We start from the raw sequence: 16,277 nt of genomic DNA, 5'->3' as shown, positions 1-16,277 counted from the left end.
TCCCCAGTTCCCTGGACTACCCACTAACACCTCAACGTTCCCCAGTTCCCTGAACTACCCACTAACACCTCAACGTTCCCCAGTTCCCTGGACTACCCACTAACACCTCAACGTTCCCCAGGTCCCTGAACTCCTCACTAACACCTCAATGTTCCCCAGGTCCCTGAACTCCTCACTAACACCTCAACGTTCCTCTCAACGTCTTTTTGCTCCGCCGGTCGTGAGGATGTAAAATAAAGACGTAAACGAGAGTCCTCTGCTCGACCTTCCAGGATGAAAACACGTAGAAATCAATCAGCTGCTGGAGGAGGAGGAGGAGGTTGGCTGTGAATCGGTGGGGAGCGGCTCGTCCTTCAATCAGAGGATCGGCAGGTCGATCCCCGGCTCTGCTCGTCCGAGACATTTAACCCCCCGATGTCTGCTGAGCGTCCCGGTGGTCGGGTGGAGCCGAGGCTCCTCCCCTCATGTTCTCCACAGATGTTCTCCATGGGGAGAACCTGGACCTGAACCCGGACCTGTTCCTGGACCTGTTCCCGGACCAGTTCCCGGACCTGTTCCTGGACCTGTTCCTGGACCTGTTCTGTGGGCCAACTGGGTCGAGGTTCCAGGCGAGCTGAGAACATCAGGACGTTCTGCACCAACCCGACGTCTTCTCAAACCGCCGCCGCAACTCTATCATTCCTCTATATCTGTGGTCCAAGAGGAGGATCCGGCTACAGAGCCCGGTCTCGTCTGAGATGATGTCACGGCAGTTTCGTGCGGTGTTGCTATGACGATCGGCATGGGTACAGCCGCCCAGCTGACATCTGCAGCGCTAAACAAAAACAAAAATGTTCAAAGAACGGTTGCGCAACGAGATCAAGGATCACAAAGAGGACTCAGAGGAGCTCCATGTGGGTCACGAGCTTTGCTTTCACCGCCACCTGGCCACTGTCAGGGGGGGGGGGGGGGAGATCAAAGGAGAGAGCGCAGCGCTAACAGGAAGGAGAGATCTCTGTGAGAACACACAGAACATCAGAACATCTCAGAATGGAACTCAAAGGGGAAACTTCTAAACTAGAGAGAGGATTCAGATGAAGACCTTCAGAAGGTCTGGCAGCAGGTGACGGGTTTTTCCGTCGTCATGGTATCACGGGTTTGCACGCCGTAGTTATTCTGCAGATATTAACAAACCTAATATCTATTATTCTATCATATAATATTGATGATACTATCAGCTTCAGGACAACACGAGGGCCGCGGCTCGACGGTCCACCCAACGGGCTGAAAGCCAGAGATGGAGATTACATTATTCTTCCTCTCTCTCCCTCTTTTTGCCTCCGTTCACCTCTTTCCATCTGTAATACGCTCACCTGACGGATGAAGGTCAGGCTCATAAAAAGGTTCTTCTATCCGCCGCAAACCAACGTGGATGAATGCTCAATTTTCGTGTGGACCAAAGGCCGGCAGAGACAGACGTCTGATGCATCGGGGTCCTTTCCGACCAGCACACCCACCCCTCCAAATGAAATGACGCAATACTTCATCTACAACAACCTTCCAAAAAGAAAAGCAATAAAGGCCGTTGGGACCGGACACCGCTGTGAGAAAACAGCCCAAAAGGTATCACCGTTACCCCATGTGGACTGCATCTCGTACGAGTGCGATCGCCTTCAAACGTGGGCGATCAACACATTCCAAGCACTAGCTCTCTTTTAACAGCTCAGTACCCCGTGGGAGTGGACTTGGCTACGACAACCTCTAGTTGTTCGATCATCTCCTCAGAATCCGGACCCACAACCGAGTGATGTTTGAGAATGAATACATTCGGTTCCATTTCGATGCATTTTATCAGCACAGACCGATAACATGAGTTGTAAATCATGAGGGGAAGCTGTAGTCTGCATATCGTGGGATGCTCAGAGAGAGATGAGCAGAACGGTCGATACTCTGAGAAGACTCTGAAGACTCTGAGAAGACTGAGAATATTCTGAGAAGACTCTAAGAATACTCTGAGTAAACTCTGAGAAGACTCTGAGAAGTCTCTAAGAAGACTCTAAGAAGACTCTGAGAAGACTCTGAGAAGACTCTGAGAAGACTCTGAGAAGCCTCTAAGAAGACTCTGAGAAGACTCTGAGAAGTCTCTGAGAAGCCTCTAAGAAGACTCTGAGAAGACTCTGAGAAGTCTCGAAGAAGACTCTAAGAAGACTCTGAGAATACTCTGAGAATATTCTGAGAAGTCTCTAAGAATACTCTGAGTAAACTCTGAGAATACTCTGAGAATACTATGAGAAGTTATTTCACTCGAAAAAGACAAAAGTATCCGGCTCCCCCCGAGCCTTTAATGCCCCCGGAGTGGACCGGACTCCGATAGGTTCATTGTTCCCTCGGGGCGGATCATAAACCTGTCTCACGTGTTCAGACACCGTGACGAGTTTTAAAAGCAGCGAAACTACCGACTCACATCCAGAATGAAGAATAAACCTAAAGAGTCCGATATGAGCAGAATTATAACGTTTCATCACGCTCCGACAATGAGGAGAATAGAGCTTTCTGTAAAACTTTTTTTAATAGCATTTTCATATTATTATAAATACTTTAAATAATATATATTATTTATTAATTATAATTCATCCAGTTCGATTTGAAATCTGACAATGTACAGTATATATATATATATACTGTACATTGTATATATTGTACAGTATATATATATACTGTACATTGTATATATTTAAATAATATATACTGTATATATATAAATATATATAATATGACAATGTACAGTATATATACTATATATATATTTATTTATATATACTGTATATTTTTATATTTAAATCATATTTATTATTCATAATTCATCCAGTTCAATTTGAAATCTGACAATAAATATTGTTGAGATGTTATTCAACAGAACTTTCTTTATTTGATTTGACATAAGACATTAATACAACTGTTTGCTAATTTAATATATGTATGTATATATATATATGTATATATATATATACATATATATATATAGATATATATATAAATATATATATATATGTCACTAAATTATACATATTATATATTGTTATGTTCCATGAGGGGATTCTGGGTGTTGATTGAAGGGATCACCGGGCCACATGTTCGGTGCATTGTGGTGAGACTCACTTTGGTTTCAGGCTCCTTTCATCACAAGTGGCTCCTCCATAATTAATCTATTTTCCTCTTCCTCGCTCCAGCCACATTTAACCACAGCCGGGAACTAATAATAACAATCAAAGCAGTTGTATGTCATCGTTTTTGTAAAAAAAAATGAAAAAAAGAAGCTTTTCTTTGCCTGAAGTTCCTTTCCCCTCAAAACCTCTTCCCACCCGTTGCTGTCATCTTGTTAACATAAGGCGGTACACACACACATATGTAAGCAAATAGGCACACACACTAACCACCACACACACACACACACACACACACATTGTCATCCAGCAGCAGTCCCTGGGGTCTACAGGCTTCCTGCGACATCGTGTCCCAACAGGACGACAGGACGGCTCCTTGAAGATAGATAGATAGATAGGTAGATATATAGGTAGATAGATATAGATAGGTAGATATATAGGTAGCTAGATGATAGATAGATAGATAGATGATAGATGATAGATAGATAGATAGATAGATAGATAGGTAGATAGATAGATAGATGATAGATAGATGATAGATAGGTAGATAGATAGATAGGTAGATAGATGATAGATAGATAGATAGAAAATGAGTGAGAGAGCAGGAGAGGAAAACAGAACAAATAAAAAGAGAGTGGGCTCCTTTGACATCTCACAAGCTTCTCTCCTAATCACCAGGCTCTCCGAAGGAACAGAGCCCTGATGTCTTCTGAGCTGATTACCGTGTAATTGTCTGGTAATCAGAGTCGACACGGGGAGCAGTCGCAGTGAGACGGGGAGCAGATAAAAATAACTCAGGGGAGAGTGAAATGCTTTGAGGAATTGATTGTGTTTCTGGGTTCAATGTATTTATCTGTAGGGCAAGAAAGAACATGGATTAGGGCGAGGTAACCCATCGACATCTGTGCTTTCTACTTGTGCTTTTAGACGATATACAAATGTTTATGCAGTTAACATTGCTTATCAGTAATCATTAATCAACAGGCTGATAAGCTCGGGACAAAATAATTCCTGTTGTTTAAATAATTTGCTTATATTGATCATATAGAACGCTTCTGGTGTTCATTAAGGCTCTTTTTACACTCAACAAATTGAAAAACTGATGTTAAAGCTGTGGAATGCATAAACATATAGAGTAACTCCACCAGGTGGGACTGCAGCCACTGCCTACCCATAATGCCTCATATAGATACTTCTTTTCATCCTTTACTTTCATGCAGTAACCCATCTGCTTATCATCTGGAGACCTGAGGCGGATGCAGCCTGCACATCCAGTTAAAGACGGTTTCCTCCCAATGAGAAACAAAGTCGCCTCGAGGCTTACGAGAAAACCCGCCGGCAAGGTAGGTAGATAGGTAGGTAGGTAGATAGGTAGATAGAAAGACAGATAGATCGATAGATAGGTAGGTAGGTAGGTAGGTAATCTAGATAGATAGATAGATAGATAGGTAGCTAGGTAGGTAGGTATATAGGTAGGAAGGGAGGTAGATAAGTAGGTAGGTATAGATAGATAGATAGATAGATAGGTAGGTAGGTAGGTAAAGATAGAAAGATAGATAGATAGGTAGGTAGGTAGGTAGGAAGGTATATAGGTAGGAAGGGAGGTAGATAAGTAAATAGGTATAGATAGATTGATAGATAGATAGATAGATAGGTAGGTAGGTAAAGATAGATAGGTAGGTAGGCAGGTAGGTAAAGATAGATAGATAGATAGATAGGTAGGTAGGTAGGTAGGTAAAGATAGATAGATAGATAGGTAGATAGATAGGTAGGTAGGTAGGAAGGTATATAGGTAGGAAGGGAGGTAGATAAGTAAATAGGTATAGATAGATAGATAGATAGGTAGGTAGGTAAAGATAGATAGATAGATAGATAGGTAGGTAGGTAGGTAGGTAAAGATAGATAGGTAGGTAGGTAGGTAGGTAGGTAAAGATAGATAGATAGATAGGTAGGTAGGTAGGTAGGTAAAGATAGATAGGTAGGTAGGTAGGTAGGTAAAGATAGATAGATAGGTAGGTAAAGATAGATAGATAGATAGGTAGGTAAAGATAGATAGATAGGTAGATAGATATGTAGCTAGGTAGGTAGGTAGGGAGGGAGGAAGGGAGGTAGATAAATAGATAGATCGGTAGGTAGGTATGTATAGGTAGATTATTCATCCTCAGGGGTAAATGCGTGGTCCGTCCTGTAGTGCGGTCGTGTCTCTGCTTCCTGTCGAAGTCAGAGGATGAGAGAGTGAATGAAGTGTGACCGGAGCGAGGCCACGGAGGACAGTGGCGAGAGGAAATTGAAAGTTCAAGGATGTGGAAAGCAGCAGAGGGAAAGAAAAGTGGAGACATTTAAAAGTGAGAGGCCGGGGGGATTGGATGGCGAGGTGAAAAGAGAGAGGAGCTGGACTGTGACAGAGAGCAAAGAGCTGAGGAGGAAACGTCCAGGGAGACTCTGGAGACCCCAACGGGACAGAAGACCCCGTCAAACCAGTTGCTGAAAGAGTGAGACCCTCGATGAAGAGGCCCTGAGGGGCGTCTCGTTCAGGGGTCACGGAGGGGATGACTCTGCCCTTACAGTACCGTTACAACATAAACTTATAGAACATGACACCACGCCTGCTGGTGGATAATCGCCTCCACCTGGCCGGGTAGACGTGGAGCTGCCGGTGAACACCAGCCGGTCTCCCCCCCCCCCCACTGCTTCCCATCAGCGCTGTGAGTCGATGTGGGGAACATTTAAAATGCTAATCTCTCTGATTAAATCGTTCCCAGTGCTCATGGAGGATCTGGTAATGAAGCTGCTTTATGAGCGCGAGGCCCCGAGGGCCACCGCCTCCATTAAAGAGCGTCACCGCAGAGCAGCTGAGACATCGGACCTCTGGAGACATCGGACCCGCCGCCGGCACGACGGCAAGATAACCGGATTCAGACTCGACCTCTCGGCCTCTGTTCTCTTGTTCTACCTACACCGGACTCTCCGAGGGTCTCTGTGGGAGGCGCTGGGGGGCGTGGCTTCTGGAGGACGCGGCCTCTGGAGGACGCTGTGTTGTTGGTGTTGTTGTTTGACGGGTCGCTCGCGTCCCTTTTAACCGGCTCCCTTGACGATCACCGCGCTTTCACTCAACCTGCGTCTCACCATCTGTGACGAGCATCTCATTTCAAGCCTGTTCAGGACGTTAAACATAACGTACGTGTCAGTCTTGCTGCTGCGTAGCTCTCGTGCTGTCCCCTCGGTGTTGGTTGCTCAGTTACATGAAGATGAACTTTGCTAATCCCCTAAAAAAATCACTTTAAACTGCCGTGGCACCACGAGGGACACGCCCCCATCTCCATCTGATTATAGCCTCGGAGGTCTCCCTCCTGTCGATAGACCTACAGCTTGATGCATGGCGGAGGACTGTGTTCTGTCGTCGCCGTGGTTACGATGTGAAGCTAATGTAATGAAATAATGAAGATAATAAAGATAAAATATCAGGAATCCTCCTGTGCTCCACTCGACGCTGTGTTTCAGGCGGTTGGAGCTTTCCGGTGCAGCGAGAGGAAATTTGATCTACACATTACCCACAATGCATCTATTTATTTTTGGTGCAGTAGAGGACGTTCTCCTTCGGCATCCCCGTCAGCGTCGATGGGATCCGACTCAACTTGTGCATAATCGTGGTGTTTCAGGAGCTACTTTATTCATCGTGCTCCGGGGGCGTCAACCACGTCAACCACGTCAACCACCGTTACCATGGCTGCACACAGCGAGCAGCTTCTGCTTCCTCTTCCTCTCCCACGAGTCCAAGAGAATCAAACTACGAGGGGAGTATCTATTCACGTGGCGGCTGATCAACGGTAATCGATGTCTGAACCAGTTTCCCAAAGCAGCTTTTGTTTCCCCCGTTTCATATTACCCTAAAATCCCCAAAATATGGATTTTTATTATTTATGGAATGTAGTTATTGCACAATTTGTATCTCTTTACGTCCCAATAAAAAGACCACTGGCCTCAGACCATCGGCCTCAGACCACAGACCACCGGCCTCAGACCACCGGTGCAGTCAGTGCATCTTTACGGTTTGCCGTTTGCTCAGTGAGACTTCTACACACACACACACACACACACACAAACACACATGGCTACCTTGGTCCAGGTCATACTCCTCCATGGTGCTGACGAAGTGAGGCCTGGAATAGAAGTTGTGGGGCCCCGGCTGCTGGAGGCCCCCCAGGCTGAAGAGGCTCCGCCCGTTGGAAGCGCAGCAGGAGAAGGCCCTGCGGCTCGGGATGCAGGCGTAGCGCGTCCAGCTGCGGGTCTCCAGGTCGAAGGCCTCCAGCGCCGTCACCGGCATCTTCCCCTGGCGCCCGCCTGGAGGACAGAGGAGGAGAGGGTTCATCCACATGACCAATGAACAGGGTTCATCCACATGACCATTGAACAGGTTCATCCTCATGACCAATGAACAGGTTCATCCTCATGACCAATGAACAGGTTCATCCTCATGACCAATGAACAGGTTCATCCACATGACCAATGAACAGGTTCATCCACATGACCAATGAACAGGTTCATCCTCATGACCAATGAACAGGTTCATCCTCATGACCAATGAACAGGTTCATCCTCATGACCAATGAACAGGTTCATCCTCATGACCAATGAACAGGTTCATCCACATGACCAATGAACAGGTTCATCCTCATGACCAATGAACAGGTTCATTCTCATGACCAATGAACAGGTTCATCCACATGACCAATGAACAGGTTCATCCACATGACCAATGAACAGGTTCATCCTCATGACCAATGAACAGGTTCATCCTCATGTCCAATGAACAGGTTCATCCTCATGACCAATGAACAGGTTCATCCACATGACCAATGAACAGGTTCATCCTCATGACCAATGAACAGGTTCATCCTCATGTCCAATGAACAGGTTCATCCTCATGACCAATGAACAGGTTCATCCACATGACCAATGAACAGGTTCATCCTCATGACCAATGAACAGGTTCATCCACATGACCAATGAACAGGTTCATCCACATGACCAATGAACAGGTTCATTCTCATGACCAATGAGCAGGTTCATCCACATGACCAATGAACAGGTTCATCCACATGACCAATGAACAGGTTCATCCTCATGACCAATGAACAGGTTCATCTACATGACCAATGAACAGGTTTATCACATGACCAATGAACAGGTTCATCCTCATGACCAATGAACAGGTTCATCCTCATGACCAATGAACAGGTTCATCCACATGACCAATGAACAGGTTCATCACATGACCAATGAACAGGTTCATCCACATGACCAATGAACAGGTTCATCCTCATGACCAATGAACAGGTTCATCCACATGACCAATGAACAGGTTCATCCTCATGACTAATGAACAGGTTCATCCACATGACCAATGAACAGGTTTATCCACATGACCAATGAACAGGTTCATCCTCATGACCAATGAACAGGTTCATCCACATGACCAATGCACAGGTTCATCCTCATGACCAATGAACAGGTTCATCCACATGACCAATGAACAGGTTCATCCACATGACCAATGAAGAGGTTCATCCTCATGACCAATGGACAAGTTCATCCACATGACCAATGAACAGGTTCATCCTCATGACCAATGAACAGGTTCATCCTCATGACCAATGAACAGGTTCATCCACATGACCAATGAACATGTTCATCCACATGACCAATGAACAGGTTCATCCTCATGACCAATGAACAGTGTTCATCACCATGGTGACCAATGGGTGTCCAGGAATGGGGGGGGGGGGGGCTACAAGTTGTTTACTTTCACAAATCCCGTAAACAATTGAACAAAAAGTGGCTAGAGAGAGGGAGCGTACAGGAATGTGAACCATGGAGGACGGGCGAGAGATATATATAATATATATATACATATATATATATATATTCATATATAATATATATAATATATATATATATATATATATAATATATATATATATATATATAATATATATATTCATATATATATATATTCATATATAATATATATATAGATTATTGGGGAATAAAACAAGAAAATAAGCCGATGTTTATGCCGACACGGTGGACCAGAACAAAGCCTGCAGGACCCTGATGATGGGACCCTGATGATGGGACCCTGAAGACAATGGCTCTCGAGGTCAAACACAGCCATCTGGTGGCCACTGGGATGGAAACGGTGGGTGAGAGATGGGAAGATAGACAGAAAACAAAGAGAAACCGGTTGGATCCGGTTCCCTCACCCATCATGAAGATCTTGTCTCCTCGGAGGAAGGACGTGGCCCCGTAGCGCGGCGTGGGCAGCGAGGTCACCGGCTGCCACTGGTCCTTCTCCGCCTCATAGACCCGCACCAGGGCCTGAGGCGTGGTGTCGGCCCCCATGCCGCCCAGGGCGTACACCTTCCCGTCTGCACACGCACACACACACACACGCACACACGCACACACACACACACACACATGTTAAAGGAGCGCGTTCCAACCCGCTCGCTTGATGCTACAATGAAGCCGCGTCTCATCGGCTCTGGAGCTCGTTGTCCCCCAAACATCTTAAAATACGCATCAAGTCTGAGTAACCAGGAGAACCAGGAGAAGCTGGAGAACCTCTTTCACAAGGACACAAGGAAAAGTGCTGAGCGAGCAAAATACTGGGAGAGAGAAGAGGAGAGGAAGCGTGAGAGGACAAGGGAGGAGATGGGAGGAGATGAAAGGAGATGGGAGGAGATGAAAGGAGATGGGAGGAGAGAAGAGGAGAGAAGATGGAAGGAGAGGAGATGGGAGGAGATGAAAGGAGTTGGGAGGAGATTAGATGGGAGGAGATGGGAGGAGATGGGAGGAGAGGAGAGGAGATGGGAGGAGATGAGATGGAAGGAGAGGAGATGGGAGGAGATGAAAGGAGATGGGAGGAGATGAGATGGGAGGAGAGTATATGGGAGGAGAGGAGATGGGAGGAGAGAAGATGGGAGGAGAGTATATGGGAGGAGAGGAGATGGGAGGAGAGGAGAGAAGATGGGAGGAGAGGAGAGAAGATGGGATGAGAGGAGAGGAGATGGGAGGAGAGGAGAGGAGATGGAAGGAGAGGAGATGGGAGGAGATGGGAGGAGATGGGAGGAGAGGAGATGGGAGGAGATGAGATGGAAGGAGAGGAGATGGGAGGAGATGAAAGGAGATGGGAGGAGATGAGATGGGAGGAGAGTATATGGGAGGAGAGGAGATGGGAGGAGAGAAGATGGGAGGAGAGTATATGGGAGGAGAGGAGATGGGAGGAGAGGAGAGAAGATGGGAGGAGAGGAGAGAAGATGGGATGAGAGGAGAGGAGATGGGAGGAGAGGAGATGGAAGGAGAGGAGATGGGAGGAGATGAAAGGAGATGGGAGGAGATGAGATGGGAGGAGATGGGAGGAGAGGAGAGAAGATAGGAGGAGAGGAGATGGGAGGAGAGGAGAGAAGATGGGAGGAGAGGAGATGGGAGGAGAGGAGAGGAGAGGAGATGGGAGGAGAGGAGAGAAGATGGAAGGAGAGGAGAGAAGATGGGATGAGAGGAGAGGAGATGGGAGGAGAGGAGAGGAGATGGAAGGAGAGGAGATGGGAGGAGATGAAAGGAGATGGGAGGAGATGGGAGGAGAGGAGATGGGAGGAGATGAGATGGAAGGAGAGGAGATGGGAGGAGATGAAAGGAGATGGGAGGAGATGAGATGGGAGGAGAGTATATGGGAGGAGAGGAGATGGGAGGAGAGAAGATGGGAGGAGAGTATATGGGAGGAGAGGAGATGGGAGGAGAGGAGAGAAGATGGGAGGAGAGGAGAGAAGATGGGATGAGAGGAGAGGAGATGGGAGGAGAGGAGATGGAAGGAGAGGAGATGGGAGGAGATGAAAGGAGATGGGAGGAGATGAGATGGGAGGAGATGGGAGGAGAGGAGAGAAGATAGGAGGAGAGGAGATGGGAGGAGAGGAGATGGGAGGAGAGGAGAGGAGAGGAGATGGGAGGAGAGGAGATGGGAGGAGAGGAGAGAAGATGGAAGGAGAGGAGATGAAAGGAGATGGGAGGAGATGGGAGGAGAGGAGAGAAGATGGGAGGAGAGGAGATGGGAGGAGAGGAGAGAAGATGGGATGGGAGGAGAGGAGAGGAGATGGGAGGAGAGGAGATGGGAGGAGAGGAGAGAAGATCAGATGGGTTGATGGGGAGAGGAAGAAGAACTGAGAGAGTCCTGGAGGAAGAGGAAGAGGAAGAGGGGGAGAGTCGTTGACCTGGACAGATGCACAGAGCCGTGATTTAAGACAGGAAGAACAGAGCGAGAATGAATCCGTCACTCGGAGCGCCGTGAGGAACCCTCCAGCCCATCAGGAACATAGAACATAGAACGTAGAACTCTGAGCACAGCACCGTACTGCAGGGTTCTGTTGTTTCTCCTTTACAACACGTTGACATCCAACAGGTTTGAACCGCTCACTGCTAAAAAACACACTGTGTGTGAGTGTGTGTGTGTGTGTGAGTGTGTGTGTGAGTGAGTGTGTGTGTGTGTGTGTGAGTGTGTGTGTGTGAGTGAGTGTGTGTGTGAGTGTGTGTGTGTGAGTGTGTGAGTGTGTGTGTGTGTGTGAGTGTGTGTGAGTGTGTGTGTGAGTGTGTGTGTGTGTGTGTGTGTGAGTGAGTGTGTGTGTGTGTGTGAGTGTGTGTGTGTGAGTGTGTGTGTGTGAGTGTGTGTGTGAGTGTGTGTGTGTGAGTGTGTGTGTGTGTCTTTTTGATCACGCCCAATCTCTTCCAATTAAAGCGCTCTCTTCTCCGCCGGTCACCCCGGGAGACGCCATGGCAACCGCAGCGTATAACCTACAGACGGCTATTATGGGATGGCGGCTCGGCAACAGCCAGACGGCGACAACAGGAAGTGGAAACACGGAGCAGACACACAACAGACACAACAGACACACAACAGACACACAACAGACACTCATCTTCATCACTCATCATCACTATGATGTCACACATGCCTCGTGCGTCTGCTTCCTCATCTTTCATCTGCTCTCTCTCAGCTTTGCCACTTGCTCTTTACTTTCATCATTTCATCCCCCCCCCCTCCTCACCCCCCCCCCCTCATCCCCCTCCACCTTTTTATCTCCCATTCAGTTTAATTGATTTCACCGTCTCTTGTCACCCTCTTTCTTCTCTTGGATATCATTATGTCCTTTTATCTCTCTCTCGCTCTCTCTCTTTTCTTTCTTCTCTCTCTCTCTTTTCTTCTTCTCTCTCTAACCGTTTCCCGTGTCCAGCCCCAGTGTTCTCCTGCTCCTCTGTGGTAAGCCGCGTTCCTGCTGCAGAACGTCTCCATGTTCTCCTGAAGGAACCAGAGGAGGAGAACCACGAAGAGAACTATGAACACACGAGTCAAATGAATCAACTATTCATAGTCCTTCTTTCGAGAACCGATTCCTTAAAGAGTTCCTCAAAGAAACTATAAAGGTGCCTCAAAGAACCTTAAAACATGGTTCTTTAAGGCACTATTCATGGTATCTCAAAGAACCTTTAAATCATGGTTCTTTAAGGCACTATTTATGGTTCCACACAGAATTTCTAAACCAGGGTTCTCTAAAGAACCTTTTCCTTAAAACGTTCTTTAAAGAACCTATAAAGGTGTCTCAAAGAACCTTTAAAACATGGTTCTTTAAAGCACCATTTATGGTGTCTTAAAGAACCATGTTTTAAAGGTTCTTTGAGGCACAATTTCTGGTTCCACAAAGAACCTTTCAAGCCACGGTTCTTTAGAGAACCATTTTCCAAAAGAAGTCTTCAAAGAACCTATAAAGGTGCCTCAAAGAACCTTAAAACATGGTTCTTTAAGGCACTATTTATGGTGTCTCAAAGAACCTTTAAATCATGGTTCTTTAAGGCACTATTTATGGTTCCACACAGAATTTCTAAACCAGGGTTCTCTAAAGAACCTTTTCCTTAAAACGTTCTTTAAAGAACCTATAATGGTGCCTCAAAGAACCTTAAAACATGGTTCTTTAAGGCACCATTTATGGTTCCACGAAGAACTTTTCAAACCAGGGTTCTTTAAAGAACCATGTCTGTTACAGAGACTGGAGCAGTCGACATCATGTTTTCACGGGCAATTAATTTGGTTTAAATCCTATTTATCAGATTCCAGATAAGTTATTTGTAACCACAAGACGCCTCGACAACTACCAACGTTAATCATATCATTCTTTAACATGCTTGTTTTTATTATTTTTGTTAACACCCACACACTTTCCCTTTGGGCAGTAAGAAAGGAACACTCAACTATATTTATTGTGAAGGAGATGACATCAACTATCTTTATCGATAAACCAGAGGAGAAACACCAAATGTTAATTCAATCTGTGTCTTGATGTTAAAAACAGATGAATTCCTTAATTCTTAGATGCGACAAACCAAGTGGAAAAGACCGAATCTGACTCATTATTGGATCCTACATCTGGAGATGTCCCATGGACATATGATCATTCTGGCATCCAAATTTCTACTGTAAAGAAGAATGGCATTCTTACCCATTTAAACTCCTCTTGGACTTTCTCTTTCATCTCAAATCAACAAAAATCAGTCTTTCATCTATTTCATTTCAAATTTCAAATTTGGTATCATCGTTTCTCAGATATTGCATTGGTTTGTTAAATAGATTCCCAGATCATTTACTGTACTCCTTATTAGCAGGTTGCTCTAATAAATAAGAATAGTCCAGCCCTCAGTTCTGCCAACTAGCTGCCTGCAGCTGATCACATCACTAAACACTAAAAAGAGATCACATCCTCCCTCAAAGTTGCTCTCAAATTTTCTTCTCACTCTCAAATGTAGAAAGAAAACTGCTCTTAACCTACAAAGCCTCTACAGGATGAGCCACTCCCACCTTAAGGTACTTGTTGCTTCCTATTGTTCTCACTGAACTCACTAGAGCTAAGAAAAGTCAAAAAGCAGAATGGGAGCCAGAGCCTTAGGTTCTTAGAGCCAGAGCAGAGTTATTTTACTCCTTTAGCTTCCAAACCAAGAACACTTCACAGACACAGTCAGCATAACTTAAGACCTAAGAGTTTCCCAGGACCTTAGTCTTTGACAGATGCTGCCTGCAGCTGAGCCTGGTCCAGGCTTTGGTATGCCACTATAAGCTTATAGGAGCTGGGGGGGTTTAGGATTGACCACTGGAGTACTAGCTCTTTTTCTCTCTCCTTATCTGGCTTTCATCTCTCCTCCAAACTTAACTCTGCTTCTCCCGTTTTGTCTTGACTTTACTCCTCATGGGGTCTCATCTGACCCTATGAGCTATCTGATCTCTATGCTATGATGTCCCTGGCGTCCTGAAGGAACTGTCCATGACCACGCCACTCTCCTCCTGCCTCGCCCACTCATCCTCCTCCTCCCTGATGGCCCTCTGGATCGTGGTCGTGGTCCATGCCTATCTATGAACTATGCACTATTCACACACTGTCATATTCATTGATCATATTTTAACCTAATTGTCCTTCTGGTCACATTACACATCTATTGCATCTGTCCATCCCATCCTAGGAGATCCTCTCTCCTCTGTTGCTCTCCTTTTTTTTTTTTTTCCCCCTCCCTGGTTATTTTTATTTTTTCCTGGTCCTATGGTTTTGGGGCAGGATGGGCAGGGATGTATACAGATTGGTAAGCAGACGAGACAAAATTTAATGAAATTGAAATAGCATACAAATAAACTGAATTGAATTGAATTGAATGAAAGAGTTCTTCAAAGAACCTATAATGGGGCCTCACACTTTCTTCAGTCGGTTAGGGTTAGGGTTCCAAACCAGGCGTTGGGGGTCAACGGGGTCAACAGGTCATGCCCCCGTTCACCGGGAGTCAGTGAAGGCCACATCCTCATCTCAGAGCAGCTCCTCGCCCTGAGAGGAAGTGTTATCGTGAGGTCACGGTGACCTTTGACCCACCGAGTTCTCACCAGGTGGTCCTGAAGCCAGAGGAATGCCATGGAGGCTTCAGTTACTCAAACACGCAGAACGCTTTACATCCTCCAGAAGTTTCTCTCTCTTCCCGTCAGCGAGCTGTCCGGCTCTCCTTCCTGCTGTGATGGAGGACGACCTCTAAAGGTCACCGCGCTCTCCTTAGTGGACACACGTCAATGCCGAATCAATAGAAAGCTCTCGCCGTGCATTCTGGGAGTTCCTCGAGAAAGGCTCTGCTCCTCGGCCTCCTGTTCTCATCTTGATCTTTACTTTCTTCTTCCTCTCTCTCTCTCTTTCCTTCCTTCCTTTCCTCATATCTAGGCCTCGTGAAATGGGATTGGAGGCTCAATGTAACACGCCCCACGCCCTGACAGTGAAGGCATCACGCCTCCTCCCGAGCGAGGCCACGCCTCCATGTGAACGCCTCAAGGTTCATATTTATACTTCTATGTGAAAAATAACATTGACTCGGATGGGGCAGAGAGGTGGACTGGCTCCCACACACACACACACACACACACACACACACACACACACACACACACAGAGTGGACTCTGAAGGTCAGTCCGGAAACAGTCGAGGCTTTAAATAGCGTTAGCATGACGTCCTCGTGTAGCATGTGGGCGCTGACACCGACCACAAGAGGCCATCGCCGCGCGCCGGGCTGTTGCCACGGCAACCAGACCGTCCACAAAGAGCCGTGGATGGAGGCGTCCCAGGTGTTCAGGTGTTCAGGTGTTCAGGTGTTCTGAGAGCGGCGAAACGTTTGATGTGTGATGAGAAAAGACTGATACGCAGCCGGCTGAGAGGCTGTTGTTGTTGTTGTTGTTGTGAAGTTCCCTCCTGAGTGAAGGTGGCAGCTCCTCTCACCGGAGGAGAGCGGCCGCCTGCTCACTGACCTAAAGGCGGACGTTTAGTTTCGGCCTTGTAGAAAAACAAAAGTCCCCTCGGTGAACATCGTCCCGTCGTTTCGACGCGACGGAGCGACTCCCCCCTGGGGTCGTGACCTTTTGACCTCTGACGACCGGCCGGTACGCCTTCGCCCCCGAGGACCACGACATGTGAAGCGAGAGACGCCGAGCGGCGACGGCTTGGAACCGACGGCTCTCCAGCTCCCTCCTCTCGGGCCTCCGAGCCGCCTCGCTCACGACCTTTCCACGACCT

The 16,277-nt window shown here is 46.8% G+C and overlaps 1 protein-coding gene across 1 annotated transcript in view; it reads right to left on the bottom strand.

The window, feature by feature from the left end:
* Positions 1 to 974: 974 nt before the first annotated feature.
* The window catches only part of LOC130199752 (kelch domain-containing protein 8B), a 59,601-nt gene continuing 44,298 nt past the window's right edge, over positions 975 to 16,277 (bottom strand). The window contains exons 3-5 of the mRNA XM_056423489.1: positions 9,407 to 9,571; positions 7,260 to 7,484; positions 975 to 994 (exon numbers count right to left, since the gene is read on the bottom strand). Of these exons, the coding sequence (XP_056279464.1) occupies positions 975 to 994; positions 7,260 to 7,484; positions 9,407 to 9,571 (410 nt within the window). The remainder of the gene's footprint in view (positions 995 to 7,259; positions 7,485 to 9,406; positions 9,572 to 16,277) is intronic.

Source organism: Pseudoliparis swirei, chromosome 9 (assembly GCF_029220125.1).
Source record: "Pseudoliparis swirei isolate HS2019 ecotype Mariana Trench chromosome 9, NWPU_hadal_v1, whole genome shotgun sequence".
Classification (NCBI taxonomy): domain Eukaryota; kingdom Metazoa; phylum Chordata; class Actinopteri; order Perciformes; family Liparidae; genus Pseudoliparis; species Pseudoliparis swirei.
The sequence above is the reverse complement of the archived record's forward strand: the minus strand, read 5'-3'. Positions and strand labels throughout refer to the sequence as shown.